The sequence below is a fragment of the Heptranchias perlo genome, chromosome 29 (genome assembly GCF_035084215.1).
Source record: "Heptranchias perlo isolate sHepPer1 chromosome 29, sHepPer1.hap1, whole genome shotgun sequence".
Taxonomy (NCBI): Eukaryota; Metazoa; Chordata; class Chondrichthyes; order Hexanchiformes; family Hexanchidae; genus Heptranchias; species Heptranchias perlo.
This window is the reverse complement of record NC_090353.1, coordinates 18924772-18941808: the sequence shown is the minus strand read 5'-3', so window position 1 is coordinate 18941808 and position 17037 is coordinate 18924772. Positions and strand designations below refer to the sequence as shown.

Genomic DNA, 17037 nt, shown 5'->3' with positions numbered 1-17037 from the left:
CACAGTCACAGTCTATACATTTATTGAGCTCATTCATCATCTTCAGTGTCCTCTTCTCCTTCATCCTCTTGGTTCCTCTTCCGTTTCTGGCCTTGGACAGTTTCTGTGAAGGGAGCATTTATTCAAACATATTAAGATATGGCATTTTAGTTAAGTGATTGTTGCACTGAAAAGCAAAAGCCAATTACATCAGTCTTCTTAGAGATAAAGGGAGGAGAGGGGGCAGCAGATATGAAGGAGGAAAGTTTTCCCATTATATTGGGACCATTTGGGGAAGGGTGAGTAAGCCTATTAAAAATAAGATACAAACTGACTTGCTGAATTTCAAGTTAGAAATTTAAGGTTGCTTGCCTTTTAATACAAAGGTACAGCAAAACTCACAACGACAAAAAGTCACAATTTACTAACCATGACTGAACAGAATATTCAGTCCAATGAGATCACTAAAAACTGATCTGGGAGCACTGGGAGTCATTCTGGAATTAGGAAGCACTGAAAATGCAGTCTGGGGGGTTCTATGTGGCCCGGTTCCCTCTGAACCAACAGACCCCAACTCGTCACTACACTGCTGCCCATTAGCCTCCTCCCCCGACGCATCCGCAGCCCCTTTTACTCCCTTAATTGCCCCCATTCCTTTCCCCATTGTCAATTAATTCTTGTCATTAAGTTTCTGCCTTAAAGTATTTACGGGTAAATTTTTTGTTTCTTAAAAATTAATGGGTGGAAAATCATGGGCAGTGTCCAATTTACCCGATATGCACTCCTGGTGCGCCTTGAAGTAAAAACATTAAGAAAGGCATTAAAAGAACAATTCAATTGGTAAATATAATTTTTACTGTTTCTGTAATTTTTTGATTTTTTATTTAAAACCTTATTTTGAGTATGAGAAATTTCAGTTGCTGAGGGAAAAAAAATGTAGTTTTTTTCCCCAAAAAGCCTTTTGAGTGTTTCAGACAACTGTGTACATAGGGAAAGGCCATAATAAAATGTGTACATAGGCAGTTTCAATGTAAAATGTTAGCATAAAAGCATTATCAAGAAGTGCACGTATATACAAGATTTTTAAGAACAGGTAAATAGATGTACAGTATATATTTATATTCAATATAATTTATATGGATTATTCAATTATAGATGTGCATAATAAAAATATTTGTAGAAAGTTTGTGTAGTAGGCGGAAGGTTATGTTTATTTTATTGAATGTGTATGTGTCAGACTTGTTTTCAAAGCAGGTGGGGTTTGTTAGCATGTAGTTGGATATTGAATGGCAGATTGAGTTGATTGGGAGGTGTAAAATGTTACGGGCAGGCAACAATAAAGCTGTAAAGAGGTTAGGATGGTAAGTGGGTGGTAAAAGTAGAGTGGCTCAGACCATTGAAAAAATTCATAAATAAAGGAAGTTAGGAGTTCCAAAAAGTAAGCACAAAAGAGGTTGGTGGAATGAAGTGTAAGTGGGTAGGATGGAATTAGGGCAGTTATGATCAAGAGAATGGAAAAGGTATGAAACAAAATGTTTATAAGTACTGAGGGGGGAAGTCTTGGGTTTACAGGAGTAGGAGAAATGGGAAAGATGTTTCCAGACTACAGAAAGAGTGGGTGGGGTGATGTGACAGTTGTCTATAAGCGCATGGTGAGTGTGGGACGTGGTGTCGGGTGTGGGAGAAGTCCAGTGGGGTTAAAGAATCTGACAGCAGTGGAGGTAGTTTTAGGATGTGGGAATATTGGGAAGGGAGGTTGTGAGGTTGATAGAGATGAGGTGGGCAAGTGTGTGGGATTAATGGAGAGGCAGTGTGAGATATGAGCTCTGGGAGGTAAGGAATGTCCCAGAATGGGGCGGTGGAATATGGGAGCAGGACATAAACACCAGAGCAGAAAAAAAAAGACTACAGCCAAAAAACATAAACACTGTTCATGGCAGAGAAGGCTGAAAACAGAATGAAAATGTTAAACACTAGAAGCTCAGTCAGGCCACCAGTTTGGAGATAGAACAATGAAGGTGGGCGGAGCAGAGGTCGCATGCAAAGAATCGGCCAAAGGTAAGGACGCAGGCTTGACAAAAGGAATTTTTAGTGTTACAAAAGGCAATCGATGGATAAGTGAGGGAAGTAGCAGCAAAAAAAAAATCAGGATTGTGAATGGACAAAATGTGCATGACACGGAAAACTTTTAGAATATATTAGATTATTTAGTATATATTATATATATCTTTTCCGCAATAAACACATTTGCAATTAATCTAGTCTAAACTAGCCAAATGTTGCTTGAAACTTACCTTTACATTCCTCTTCGCCATCTTCAGCTTCTTCATCCTCATCATCCTAGATGAAAACGAACAAAAATTCAGTTGTACATTTCAGGCTTGACTGCAACAATAGCAGCCTCACTCGCTGCTTTCACACAGACTTGGATGCAAATATCTGTGGACATCCGCTGCACAAAACCAATCCCAAAGTAGGACGATAGCCTGGACATAATGTGTATAGATCTTATGGCACTGGACAGTTTTTCTAATGGGTTGAGTCAGAGTTTGCACTGCAATTGGATCCCACAACTATAAAACTAGTCATAGACATGTGAAAAAGAAAAAGAGGTAACAAAAAAAGAAACAGTTCGATCTATCAAGAAGAGTTTGTTTTTTGGGGGTAAGTGGTTTGAGTATAGCTTACATCCTCCTCTGCACTGTCGTCATCATCGTCATCGTCATCTTCTCCATCAAGTTCATCATCTTCCTCCTCATCCAAGACATCAAATTCCCCCTCTTCATCATCTTCCTCCTCCTCCTCTTCAACTACGAAAATTATACAAGTTAGTGAATTAATTCAGTGCAGATGATGAAGTACTACTACAGGCAATACTTTCAAACAAAAGATCACAATGAGACAAATCTAATAGCAGCTTTATTTAGACACTCTGAAGGTTTCAAATCAAACAAATAAACTTTAGCAGTATAGGCAGAACTGAAACTCCAAATGTGCCAACAATGGTTTAATCCTGAGCCCTCTTCCTGTTTTTGATGCTAAAGAATTGAGCAAGGAGCAACAGCACACTTAGGACACAGTCCCGGTCAATATGCAGGTTTGTGCCGCTTGATTGGGTGAAAGAAAAATATATAGAACCATATTTTGAGCTAAAAGCTATTTTTGTTTCCACTTCCAAAATGGGAGCATGGAAGCAGTCAAAAAAGTTAAGAATTAAGAAAATAGAAAAACAAAAGATGGAAAGAACAGAGTAAATTTATTAGAAAGAAATATAATTAAAGTTAAAATGTAGAGACAAGTATTTAAATTTAGGTGTTTATTTTAGATTATTGTAATTACAGTAATAAAACTATTCCTGATGTATAAATAGCTTTATTATTGTGACATTTATGTTTATTTCAGTATCAATGTACAAGCTGAAAACAAATTAAACCAATGACACCAAGTTTTACTGAACCTGTTGACAATCTACAGGTTAACATTTGTTAATTTCTCAGTTAATTGTACAAATAAAAAATGTTGCGTAATATTTGAAATCTCAGAGCTTGCCTGCCAATTCATGCGTAGCAATGTGTTCTGTACAAATTCTACAGTGTACACTTAAATGCCACCTTGCAAAGGGTATTGATGATTAAACAAAAAAATCCAGAGACAAACAAATTCAGTGGATTCCAAGCCCACGTGTTGCTATCATCTCGGAATACAGCAATACTATTCTAAAACCGGTGAGCGGTTGAATTTGGGCCCACTAACAATCCCGTAAGAGTAAATATCCAACTTTCAAAAGTTGTTCGCTGAGAAATCCTCTTTGTAGTTGAGAACAAGCCAATCCACACTTTCTGCATTCCACTACTCTGAATATTTACAAATTTATTTTACAGGATGACTACATCATCGTTCCAAAATGTTAAATAATCAGGTGAGAAAGGTTATTTCCTTTGCAACACGCATCCCTATCATTACTGTGTCAATATCCTAATATCTAATCAGCAAATATTTCAACATTTCAGTTAAGTCAGCTCTAAGGCTGAGCAAGGACTGCAGAACTCCTAGTCAAAGCTGGATAGTTTAAGTTAATTAGTTACTAGTTTAACGGTATGAAGTAATAAAAACCCCATGAGTTTTTCACATCATCGGTTTAGATCCTGTGTAAAATACCTACCATCTTCATTTTCCTCATCATCATCTTCCTCATCGTCGTCATCGAGACAGTCACCATCTCCCTCCACATCCGAGTCGGGCGCCTCTTGGTCATCCTGGTCGTATCCATCAAGGTACGTGAGCTGGGGGAGCAGCTTGAACATGCTATCTCTGTAGTCATTTAAGTTAGTCACTTCACAATTAAATAAATCAAGACTCCTCAAATTCAGAAGTTTCTTCTGTGGAACAAGAAAATAAATTCCAGAGTTATGAAAACAGAATACATCACACTTGTTTAACCTTCATTCCCACTGTTTCCTTGGTAGTGCTGAATTACAAGGAGGGTGGTAGAAAGGGATACATCAGATATGTGATTCAATTTGGTTATCTCTCAGAATCTATTGTAACAATCAATATTTTGTAACAAATACTCTATGTAACAGGTGTACCTTAAATACCAATTTATCTTCACACCTGGAAACTGAGCGGGAACAGAATTCGGTAGTGGCTTTTCTCTTTCCCATACACACTCATACAATTTTTTTTAAAACTACAGATACTCACATTGAAATGGAGGATGTACCCACCCCAAATTTAAATGGAGCAAGATTCTTTTGATCAAGGACTAATTACAATAAAAGCTTTCTTTGATCCAGGAGATTGGGGAGTTTGCTTAAAATGGAAGTTGGAAAGTGTCTCCACAAGAGCAAATACATTCAGTTCTACCGTGTTACTTCTGCACCATTCAGCTAAAAGGAAAAGGACTTGCATTTATATAGCACCTTTTAGAACTTCAAAACGTCCCAAAGCACTTAACAGCCAATGAAGTATTTTTGACCAGTCGTCACTGTTGTAATGACAATCCTAACTTCAAAGGGAAGTGTCCTTAAAACAGAACTTTACACGTAGTTTTGAGGTTCATCTCTCATTCTGAGCATCTCAGGAGATTTCCATAATAAAAAGCTGTACACTTATGAGAGGAGACCTCAAGAATCCAGACATATTGCTGGAGAAGGAGCATATTGGACTGTTTGCATCATTAACTGTGAAAGACTTTCCACTGAAGAAGTTAAGAGCATCAGGCACTCTACATTTTGACGTACAAAATCATTAGTTGCAAAACAGTGGCCTGGGTACAGGCTGTTGTTCTGATACCAACTAATGTTTGAAGTGTGGCTGCTCTCTTTTTGAACTTAAGATTCAGGGCTACAGCAACAAGCCCAGAACAGAATGATGGGGATCCTATCAAAACCTCTCAATTGCTTTAGGTTATCTCAATCTTTTAATTAATTTGTGTCTCACACACACTCACTCAAGACACAATGTTGAAAGAAAATCTTTTGTGCACCTTCCTTCTCCTTTCTCTTCTTCCCTCCCTCCCTCCCTCTACCCCCCTCTCTGTCTCCCTCTCTCTCTCCCCAAATACAATTCGGCCATCTCATTAACCCAAACAAACGAGAAAATGAAAAATTTCAGCACCACAGGTTTTACCATTTAAAAACATACCCTCTTTTTCTCTATCCAATGATCCTAAATAAATTTGGAAATTGAAGTCTCAAGATATTCTATCACTTAGTTCAAATCCAGCTCCACAGCACAAAACTGCCCACTAAATGTAGTTGTCTCACTGAAAACAGGCCACAAAGATAGCTCCTGTAGGAAACAGTAAGGCTCATACTATGGGGGCAACTGCATTCAGGTTAAGACATATTGCTGGCCACAGTGGAGGCATGCATCTAGCACAGGTTAAATGCAACCACTAGTTGTCAAAAGTGCAGTTCCACTTGCAGGCGTTGGCACCCGTTACCTTATCATGAGCAAAGTTTGGCCAAAAAGTATTTTAAAAGCTTGAAATGATATTTCAGTAATCCATCAGTTCCAACTCTCCATACAGCCACTGTAAGTCTCCAAAGAAGGGAGCTGATTACTGAGAATTTTTTAAAAAATCATGCAACTTATTTTTGCCTACCAAGGGTTGTCACTTTGCTGTATTACTCGGCAGCAACAGATAATTGCTGACCTGTAATAGCCATAATTCTATCCACCTGCAGTCTTGCCAGGCTATATATATCACTCACAACCAACTATTACTAATTTCTTACCAAAGGCTCCAGAGTGTTGATGTCCTTGATTTTATTTCCACTGAGGTTTAAATGTGTAAGGCTTGGGGTCCTTTCTGCCAGAACTTCAAGACCTCCGGATATTCTGTTATCACTTAGTTCAAGCTGAAAAATTAAGATTGCAATGTTCACAAATCACGATTTCAAACTATTTTGTTATAAAAGTTCAGCCAGCCACAATCACTGACTCACCATTATAGCATTGCACTACATGGACATGATAATTTTTAAAATACAGATCATATTTTCAAGAGCTGCATAATATAATTTTAAAATAATTTGCACTCTGGTTGTTTTCAATAGGCTCAAAATAATACAGTAGCTGCAAATAAAGTCAAATTACAACTATGAAATATCAATAACTGAAGTCATAAAAACAACCAGAAACCAGGGGCAGTGCCAGTATTGTGCAGAAACTGGCCGGAGTCCACAGCCACTTGTCTGGTTAAATTAAAGGCAGAAAAAGTTATACGTAAAGAGTTTATGAATGGAGAAATTGTTAAGAATGAAAGTTGGAAGATTAAGAAGGTAAAGTGTTTAAACTCAGAAGCAAAATCATGAGGTATATAAAGACTTAATCATTTGGCAAGCCATTGAACACAATGCAAGAGTAAACAGCATAATACACTATGGTAAGTGTAGTTTGGATAAGATGACAACTGAAGATGACAACGACCACGGCTAGCAATTCACCACAAACCGTTCCCAGGTGAAGATGAGCAGCTCAGTGGAAGGCAGAAAAGCCAAGCCTACCACAGCCAATCTACTAGACAGTCAAGATTGCATGTCTGTGCTAGTGTCATAGAGGAATAAGACTGAAAGCTCCAGGCTGAAAATGTATTAAATTTGAAATGCAAACGTAACCGTACAAACCTGTACTGAGTGTAACTGTTACACTATTAGAAAAAGTGAAACCTACCTAATGCTGAGATAATGTGATATACTTACAACTACATTTGTGCCCATGGTAATTATTGGTTATTATACCCAAGTATATACTCTCGATGCTTAACCTTGTGATATCATAAATGCTGTTAAATAAAATAATTGATGTTGATTTTATCCTTTATGACTGGCAATTAGGAGCTAATCACTTTACTAAGTGTCATACTGCTTCCCTGTGTTAATTAATTAGGGTTTGTATAGCTGTCAATATATTTTGGACTAGGTTATAAAAGGCGGCTCAAAGGGAAGCTAAGATTAGCATCATATAAGCCTCAATCATGAATGATAAATTCCAGCCGAATTCTCTGATGTGTACACATTAGGAGAGGGGGGAAAATGATTATCCGATACTCTTCCACTAATATCCCTCACATAATTCAGATTGGCCATTGTCACTGTCTTGCATTTGGGGGCTTGTGACCAGGATTTGAACTCCTCAAAATAACTGGGGGCATTATTAAACTTTAAATCAACTTAATAAAGGCATGAATGTTGATACCACTGTAATACAGTTTACAAGCCAACTAATGGTAGCTCATTTTCTAATTTATGTAAAGTGCAATTGACTGAATATGAACTCTTGCTGAGAAAAGTACGTTTTAAAATCTTTTTGTTGGTATGGTGTTTAGCCAAATGATAAATGGCATGCTGAAGGCAACAGGTTGACAGCTGGACGGTGCTTTGTAGAATTATCCGTGAAAATAGGTGAAGCTACTCACAGCCAGAAACTTTGAGGCAGCATCTCTGAAGTAAATTTAAGGAGGTAATACGCTCACCTGACCAAAAGTATTTTGACTTAAATGTTAAATGTAGTTCCCAACTAGTGTTTCAACTTGGATTAATTTGACGGATACGTTGTTCCAGCTAGAAATGTTGTCTCCTCAAATTTTAATGCAATTTCATACTGTTATTGAAGAACCATCACCCAGGAGAAAGCAATCCAAATGATTAGTGCTCCTGCCACTGGACTCAATATCCACCACTCCCCCCAACCCCACTCCTCACCATTGGTGCAGTATGTACCATCTACTGAATGCACTACATCAACTCACCAAGCTGACTTCGACAACACATCTTGGCCCCTTAATATTTACCACCAAGAAGGAAAAGAGCAGCAATGTCATGGGAACACCATTACCAGGTTACGTATCTCATTGTTCCTGCATTGTCACTGGGTCAAAATCCTGGAATTTCCCACTTAGCACAATCACCACAAGGACTGCGGCAGTTCAAGAAGGCCTACCATCACCTTTTCAAGCCAACTATGGATGGGCAATACCAGCACTGCCCACATCTCGAGAACAAAAAAATACAATGCCAAAAGGAATTAATACAACGAAAAGTTAAAGAACCACAGTGTGTAGATTAATAATCTATAATACTGTACAGAATAGTAGTTGAAGGATATTAGATGAATCACTTAACTCTTTTCTATAATCCACACCAGTATTGGAGATTTACCATTCACATCTACAGTTATAAATGTCTAAACTTAGCTTGAAAAAATAGGCATCTAAATTTTGCTTCCTTTCAACCATCTTCTATATATACAGTCACACAAACCAAACCAATCACCCCGGGGATACAGTACACTCCTAAATGAAGTATTCAACAGTTAACAGTCAGAATCAAAGATGAAGTCAGTTACAGATGCATTAACAAATACTGCTTTATTAACACATCTATATCAGTTACCACCACCACCACCACCCGGTTAAGTATTGCGGACTATAAATACTTGGGCAGGCATCAATTGAAAGTTTAAATTGTTATAGATACAAACGTTTCACAAGTGTACCATAATATCTCAGCCTTAGCCGGGCTTTGCTTTATAACTGTATAACAGTTATGTTCAGAGTCCAAGATCATTGTACAGTTACACTTAACGGTTTGTATTCAATTTATCACTGTAAAGCTTCCCTCCAGGAAGATCACACCTACTTCTTTATAAGCACAGATATACAACTTTGTCTATCTAGTAGATTGGCTGTGTTACATTAGTTTGACTTTTCTGAGATAATCAACTCCAACCAAAAAATACAGAATGAGTGCAAATTCCTACCTTTCTTAGTTTATTTAACTTTGGGAGATTTGACACAGATGTCAGCATTACGTTGATCATACTGAGAAACTCTAAGCTCTCAAATGCTGCAGACAGTCCTTCAATTTTGCCATCATTTGATCTGCAGTTGTCCAGAACCAGTTCCTTAACCTGCAGAGAAAAGTCAACAGTATTTTCAAAAATATGCAATTCAGATAAACAAGACAGACAATTTTTATTTAAGCCTTGAAAATAATGCTGCATGACTCACATATTACTCCAGTAGAGTGTTCAGTGCAATGTATTAGATTATTTTAAGAAATTAGGGCACTAAACTTCTGGGCCTGGGAGGGAACTACAGTAGCATAAGTCGGTGGGAAACAAAGAAAATAGGAGCAGAAGTAGGCCATTCAATATGATCATGGCTGATCCTCTATCTCAATACCATATTTCTGCTCTCTCCCCATACCCCTTGATGCCTTTTGTGTGTAGAAATCTATCTATCTCCTTCTTAAATATATTCAGTGACTTGGCCTCCACAGCCTTCTATGGTAGAGAATTCCACAGGTTCACCTTCTGAGTGAAGAAATTTCTCCTCATCTCAGTCCTAAATCTCCGACCCCGTATCCTGAGACTGTGACCCCCCCCCCCCCCCCCCATTCTAGACCCCACCAGCCAGGGGAAATATCCTCCCTGCATCCAGTCTGTCTAGCCCTGTCAGAATTTTATACGTTTCAATGAGATCCCCTCTCATACGACAGTCTTGTCATCCCAGGAATCAGTCTGGTGAACCTTCGCTGCACTCCCTCTATGGCAAGTATATCCTTTCTTAGGTAAGGAGATCAAAACTGCACATATTATTACAGGTGTGGTCTCACCAAGGCCCTGTATAATTGCAGTTAAGACATCCTTGCTTCTGTACTCAAATCTTCTTGCAATGAAGGCCAACATACCATTTGCCTTCCTAACTGCTTGCTGCACCTGCATGTTTCCTTTCAGTGACTGGTGTACAAGGACACCCAGGTCCCTTTGTACATCAACATTTCCCAATCTATCACCATTTAAATAATACTCTGCCTTTCTGCTTTTTCTTCCAAAGTGGATAACTTCACATTTATCCACATTATACTGCATCTGCCATGTTTTTGCCCACTCGCTCAACTTGTCTAAATCGCCTTGAAGCCTCTTTGCATCCTCCTCACAACCCCATCTAGTTTTGTATTGTCAGCAAACTTGAAAATATTACATTTGGTTCCCTCATCGAAATCATTGATATATACTGTGAATAGCTGGGGTCCAAGCACTGATCCCTGCTGTACCCCACTGGTCACCGCCTGCCGCCCCGAAAAAGACCCATTTATTCCTACTCTCTGTTGCCTGTCTGTTAACGAATTTTCAATCCATGCCAGTATATTACCCCAATCCCATGTGCTTTAATTTTGCACACTAACCTCTTATGTGGTATTTTATCAAAGGTCTTCTGAAAATCCAAATACACCACATCCGCTGGTTCTCCCATATCTATTCTACCAGTTACATCCTCAAAAAACTCCGGTAAGTTTGTTAAACACAATTTCCCTTTCAAAGATCCATGCTGACTTTGTCTAATCCCATTGATATTTTCTAAGTGTACTGTTATCACATCCTTTATAATAGACAATAGCATTTTCCCTACTACTGATGTTAGGCTAATCAGTCTGGCATAACACGTCCCTGCCCCCTTTTGGCCCAATAAATTCTGCCGGACATGGGGGGCAGGTTCTTCTTCCACAGTGATGTTACTGGAAGAGGCAGAATTGACAGGATGAGATCAGGTACACTAAATCCTACCAGCTTTACCTCAGTTCTGCCCACTGCACTGTATGAAGCAGGCATCCAGTGCATGCTACTGGCAGATGTGGGGCCCAAGCAGCTCTTTAAATGTAAGCTTCCCCACACAAAATGTGAATTCTGGGCCTTTTCATCCTCTTCATCCAGCTTGGCTGGCTCAGGTACACTGAAGCCAAGTGCCTCAGCACCTGCACTTATGCAAACATGCATATTCAGCAGCTAGCTCTGCCAGTGTCCCTCTATCTGCTCAGTTAGCTGATCTCAGCTTGGGGCAATGAAAGCTGAAAATTATCCAGGGTCTCCCTGCTCCAGATCACATTCCAGTGGCATCTGCTGGAAGTGTTTGTGGGCACAGGGTGATGGCAGAAATGTACTCAGTGGTGATGCTGCCTGCAGCTTAATATTCATTGTCAAGGCTCGCACAACAAGAATGCCAATTTGGGCAAGCTATTGTGTCCAACCAGTGCCCGTGGAACTGTATCCAGCAAGGAGTTAACACTTCTGAGGTGTAGGAATAAAGAGAAAATTAGCAGAAAATGGTGGTAGGAGACAAAGCCCAAGATCTTAACAGCCTTTCATTAGATATCAGCAGTATTATTGAGTGCCTGCTTGGGGTGGTGCTGGGCTGGCAGATGTGACTGTTCTCAACACCACCCCCTGCTGGCAATTGTGACCTCACAGACTCAAAACAATTTTAAAATAATCAAATTCAAAACACTTACATTGATTTGATATATTTTGATGGGCTATATAATTCTTACAATATTTCTAGTGGCAGAAGTTCTGAATTATACAAAGTTATCATGGTGAACAAGATTGTTTACAACTGTTCCTTAGTTAATGCTATAGATAAGCATTGTCACTAATGGTGGAGCAGAGGATGAGAAGTAATCCAATCGCAGAGAAGTAGAGGGTGTGTGCTAGTATATACAGTTGGAGATTTCAGTGGTACGGTGCGGCGCGGCAAATCCATTGAGGCACAAGATAATATGCTGCGACACAGAAAGTCATAGAGTTATACAGCACGGATAGAAGCCCTTCGGCCCATCGTGTCCGCGCCGGCCATCAAGCCCTGTCTACTATAATCCCATATTCCAGCATTTGGTCCGTAGCCTTGTATGCTATGGCATTTCAAGTGCTCATCCAAATGCTTCTTGAATGTTGTGAGGGTTCCTGCCTCCACAACCCTTTCAGGCAGTGAGTTCCAGACTCCAACCACCCTCTGGGTGAAAAAGTTCTTTCTCAAATCCCCTCTAAACCTCCCGCCTTTTACCTTGAATCTATGTCCCCTTGTTATAGAACCCTCAACGAAGGGAAAAAGCTCCTCAGTATCCATCCTATCTGTGCCCCTCATAATTTTGTACACCTCAATCATGTCCCCCCTCAGCCTCCTCTGCTCCAAGGAAAACAAACCCAATCTTCCCAGTCTCTCTTCATAGCTGAAAAATAGGCCAGCTCACCGGAGAGAACTCCTTGAAATCGTGCCATGGGATCTTTTATGTCCACCTGAGATATTATGTCCTTGGCTTAACTTCTCATCCAATAAACAGCACCGCATTCCTCAGTACTGTGCTAGAATGTCAGCCTAGATTCCATGCTTAAGTCTCTTGAGGGGGAACTTGAACCCACAACCCTCTGATTCTGGGGCAAGTATGCTACCCACTGAGCCACGGTCGCATCCTCAGGATGCCTACATCAATGAAGCTTAGGGAGTGCAAGGCTTTCTGCAGGACCATGGAGAAGTTGGGATTTGTGGAGGCCATTAATGAGAGTTGGGCAATATTTCAGCAATGAAAGAAAGCGCTCTTGGTAATATATCGGACATGAGGAAGAAAATACAGCTCAGGGTAGAGCAACACTCTAGACTAGAGGCATAAAGATGCTGGAGGATAATTGCATCTTTATCAACATTACGGTGGAGGGAATTACAACTCATCCACTGTGTCAGGCAGAAAGTATATTGGTTTAGCACTAAAACACATTGGAGCAAGACTGATCTTTTTCCTATAGCATATTGATACCAATATGCTAAATAAACCCATTGACAGGTACAGCACTTCGCGCATACACTCAAGTGAAATCCTGGTTCCCGAGTCCATGATGAAGGAAGATAGATTTGTGGTAAAAAGGGGAAACCGTTTCAGGGAGATAGGGCATCAGCATACAACGACCTGTCACTGGGCACCCCGGAGAACTCAGCCTCACAGTGGATGCCTACATCAAGGCGGCTAGCATGTCGCAAGCTGTCCTGCACAAGTTCTTCCACCTCTCTGAAGGTGGATGCCCAGCATATAGCTAAGGGGAAACTCAGACTTAGTACAATGGCTACTGGAAGCTGGTTATAAAAACACATGTGCATTTACCCCTAGCTCAACACCTACCACGATTGGGTTGCAGAGGCAAGTAGCTGTTGCTGAAGCTCCATTACCTCCAACTGGTGGAACTAAGGTTAGAGAAGATGTGGTGTGTGCCCATGTTGTGGTCAGGAGGTAGTAATGGACTCCCACATTTTGTAATGAGTTGTGTTGCTTACCATACCACCCAAGAACTCCTGGTACCTGCAACCCACCAAGAAAGAAGAAACATGCACTTATATAGTGCCTTTCGCATCCTCAGGATGTTCCAAAATGCTTCACAACCACTGAATTACTTTTGAAGTAGTCACCGTTGTTTTGTAGGCAAACGAGGCATCGCAATCTACTTTGGTGGGCTTGGTTGAGGGATAAATGTTGCCCAGGACATAACGAGAACTCACCTGCTCTTCTTTGAACAATGCCATAGGATCTTTTACATCCACCTGAGGGGCAGACAGAGCCTTAGTTTAACACTACATTTGAAAGATGGCATCTCCAACAATGCAGCACTCTCTCAACTTGTGGTGTAAGGTGTGAACCCACAACCTCTGACTCAGGGGAAAGAATGCTACCAACTGAGTCAACAGATCCTTTGAGCAAAGCCTCAAACAAGTGTTCGTCAGTTGTTTAAATGATCAACTAGTGACTATCCTCGTTGGAGGTAGCTCCAAGATGACATGTCTGATGATAGAAGAGTCAACTGTCTGTGGGAGACCAATACTTTAGCAGGCAGAGCCACAGTAATCCAAGGCATTGTTGATGATTGATCAGCTTGTCGGGCTCATTAATGGGATGGGGAGGGGTAAACCTTTCACTGGGATGCTTCCCACAGCTCCAGATAACCCTGCAGACCAGTGCTCTAATTTGTAGGGTGGTCTGGACTAGGCAAGCAACGGGAAGATTGCTAGTGTGGTGAGCTAGTAAACCACTCAACTGGTTAAACCCCAGCACCACCTCTGCGCATACTCAGGGATCCCCAAGCCTTGGGTTTTGCCAACCTGTGGCTAAGTTCTCTGGGATCAGCAAATGTGATGAGTCCCTATGGGGAAAGTGCAAGCACTCCACATCATGCAAACAGAAACCATATATGTGGATTTCTCGGTAGCTTGGTTTGGAGACTCAAACATCGTGATGGGTTTCCACATTGTCAGACATCTGGCTAACAAAATCACTACCAAATCCTTCATTAGGAGTTCAGTGGTCAATATTGATTACCAATTTTATTTTACCAGTTTTGGAACCCAGCCCACAAAAAGATCATAGTTAGCTACCTCTATCAATTTCTAACCATTCTGCAGTTTTCCTCTAAATATTCATAAGGTCACATCACAGTTCTTGGCTAAGTTACAATTTCCATTCTCAATTACTAATAATTTTGAGTCAATGCAGTACTTTACAGTAAGTAAATATATTTACTTTGCAAACCCAAATTCAATCAAGATAAATATTTTACTGTCTTATATCAGTTTTGCTGGGTTATACTATTTGGATTAAGGAGCCCAGAAAGTGCAATAAATGCAACCCTTTGTTCCCTTTCGCTCCCTCAAGAAATGCCAATCCGAAACAGTGCCACTTTAATGTACTTTTCCAATTATGTCTGCAAGGGGACCCTGGGAACGCCACCCTTAAAAGCACACTGGCACAGTTTAGTTGCTCCAACATAACCTAAGGACATTTCAGATGGCGTACTAGGAAGTCAGTAATTAGAGTTGCTAATTCGGGGGTTTGTGGCAATTAAAAATCCACACTTTTTTAAAAGTTAGAATTAAGATCAAGGACTCGATGCAATTGATCGCATGAAAGAACTGAAATAATGTATTCAATGAAAATCCAGATGTCATGTCCAAATGTTCATTTAGTTTCTGTAAAAAATAAAAGTGGATCCAAATAAATGGATTGAGTAAACAAGTTATACCCATCCTAGAAAACGCACTATTTAAAAGCGTTTGCAAAACATGTCCTGAACAATTTACTGATGCAGGAAAACTGGTGTTAAAAGTCTTGGCTTCTAATGGGAGGCTCTCAAAATGGTCCGCCGCACAACAAAGAAATCAATACTCTGCCTATCTGACTGGTTCCGTTCGGCCGTTTAGCCAACTGGCAGGAGAATAAATACCCTGTGGGCGGTGGGAAGCGATGCTTTTTTTTGCAGGATTAGAGCGCCGTTTGAAGAGGTCGGGCCTAATCCCTGCGCAAACAGCCACTCACTTGCAGCGGGTTTAAAACACGTGGGATGGAAAAGCAGGCCAACCAGTGCCAGGAGGCGGCCGATCCACCCTGGGCCGGGAGAAGGGCGGCGATTAGCGGGAGTCAGACGGGGCGAAATTTAAAGGCGGCGGCTGGCGGGAGGGAAGTAAAGAAAAAAAAAACCCGCGCGGAGGGGAAAAATGGCGCAACAGCCGCCAATTTAGCGGCGCCCCGGTCTGGCCTGAGCCGGCCCCGGCTCTCGTTCTTACGGGCTGGCCTCAAGAAGCGATGTCGGAGGCCGGGCAGCGGCTCCTTCCGCTGAGATTTCCAGAAGCTGCTGCGGACCACACGGGCTCCGACCGATGGGATGGGATGGCGGGACCGGGCATAGGCCGCAAGGTTTAAACGCCAGACTCCTGGCCGCCCAGGGCCGCGATCCCGGGAGCCGAGGCCCCGCCATTCACCCAGCGGAGTCAGCGGGAAATTTAAAAAACAGCCGAGAGTTTTTTTTTTCTCCACAAGGAGCCCGCCCGCCAGCCCGACCATGCGGTCCGGGCAAAGCGGCTCCCCCAATACACAACACTCCCCCCCCCCCCCCCCGACACACACACACACACACACACACCCACCCCCGCCCAAAGCGCGGCCCCCTCCCCGGCGCCAGGCTTACGTCTGCCGGAGTCCTGTTCCTCAGCTCCAGGTTGATCCTCTTCTTCATGTCCATGACTCTGGGGATGGCCGCGGCAACCGCTTGGTGTAAGAAGCAACGGACGGAAAGCCTGGCTCTCGCACACCAGCTCTAACCGCGCCAAACTGCAGATGCCTCTGGGAATAGCCCAGAAGACGTCGGCAGCGCCGCCTCAGGGCGCCGACCGTCACTGCAGCTTCAACGAGGGACCGCCGGAACCAGCGCCGCCTCAGGGCGCCGACCGTCACTGCAGCTTCAACGAGGGACCGCCGGAACCAGCGCCGCCTCAGGGCGCCGACCGTCACTGCAGCTTCAACGAGGGACCGCCGGAACCAGCGCCGCCCCAGGGCGCCGAGCGTCATTGCAACTTCAACGAGGGACCGCCGGAACCAGCGCCGCCTCAGGGCGCCGACCGTCACTGCAGCTTCAACGAGGGACCGCCGGAACCAGCGCCGCCTCAGGGCGCCGACCGTCACTGCAGCTTCAACGAGGGACCGCCGGAACCAGCGCCGCCTCAGGGCGCCGAGCGTCATTGCAACTTCAACGAGGGACCGCCGGAACCAGCGCCGCCTCAGGGCGCCGAGCGTCATTGCAGCACGAGGGACGCCGAAACAGCGCCGCCTCGGGTCTCTCGCGTCATTGATACTTAAAAGTTGGTATCACTCCCAGTTCTGTCTTTGGACTTGGGGTGTTATACAGAATTACATGAATAACAATAAAATTAATGTAAGGAGTCTTACAACACCAGGTTAT

General features: G+C 42.2%; 2 protein-coding genes across 3 annotated transcripts in view; one reads left to right on the top strand and one right to left on the bottom strand.

Moving 5' to 3' along the window:
• LOC137299472 (acidic leucine-rich nuclear phosphoprotein 32 family member A-like) lies at positions 1–16437 on the bottom strand. Of its 2 annotated transcripts, XM_067968225.1 has the most exons (8): positions 16267–16437; positions 13811–13852; positions 9247–9396; positions 6222–6344; positions 4142–4358; positions 2668–2789; positions 2274–2319; positions 1–103 (listed from the first exon to the last, which is right to left on the bottom strand). In XM_067968225.1, exons 1-8 carry the CDS (start codon positions 16318–16320, stop codon positions 30–32), a joined length of 828 nt encoding a protein of 275 aa, XP_067824326.1. In that variant the 5' UTR covers positions 16321–16437; the 3' UTR covers positions 1–29. The 2 variants fall into 2 exon arrangements, with proteins under 2 accessions (XP_067824326.1, XP_067824327.1); XM_067968226.1 differs by lacking the exon at positions 13811–13852 and having other exon boundaries at positions 16267–16436.
• LOC137299471 (ran-binding protein 3-like) overlaps positions 13738–17037 on the top strand; it is a 303210-nt gene continuing 299910 nt past the window's right edge. The window contains exon 1 of the mRNA XM_067968224.1: positions 13738–13741. The gene's annotated coding sequence lies outside the window, so the exon portion shown is untranslated. The remainder of the gene's footprint in view (positions 13742–17037) is intronic.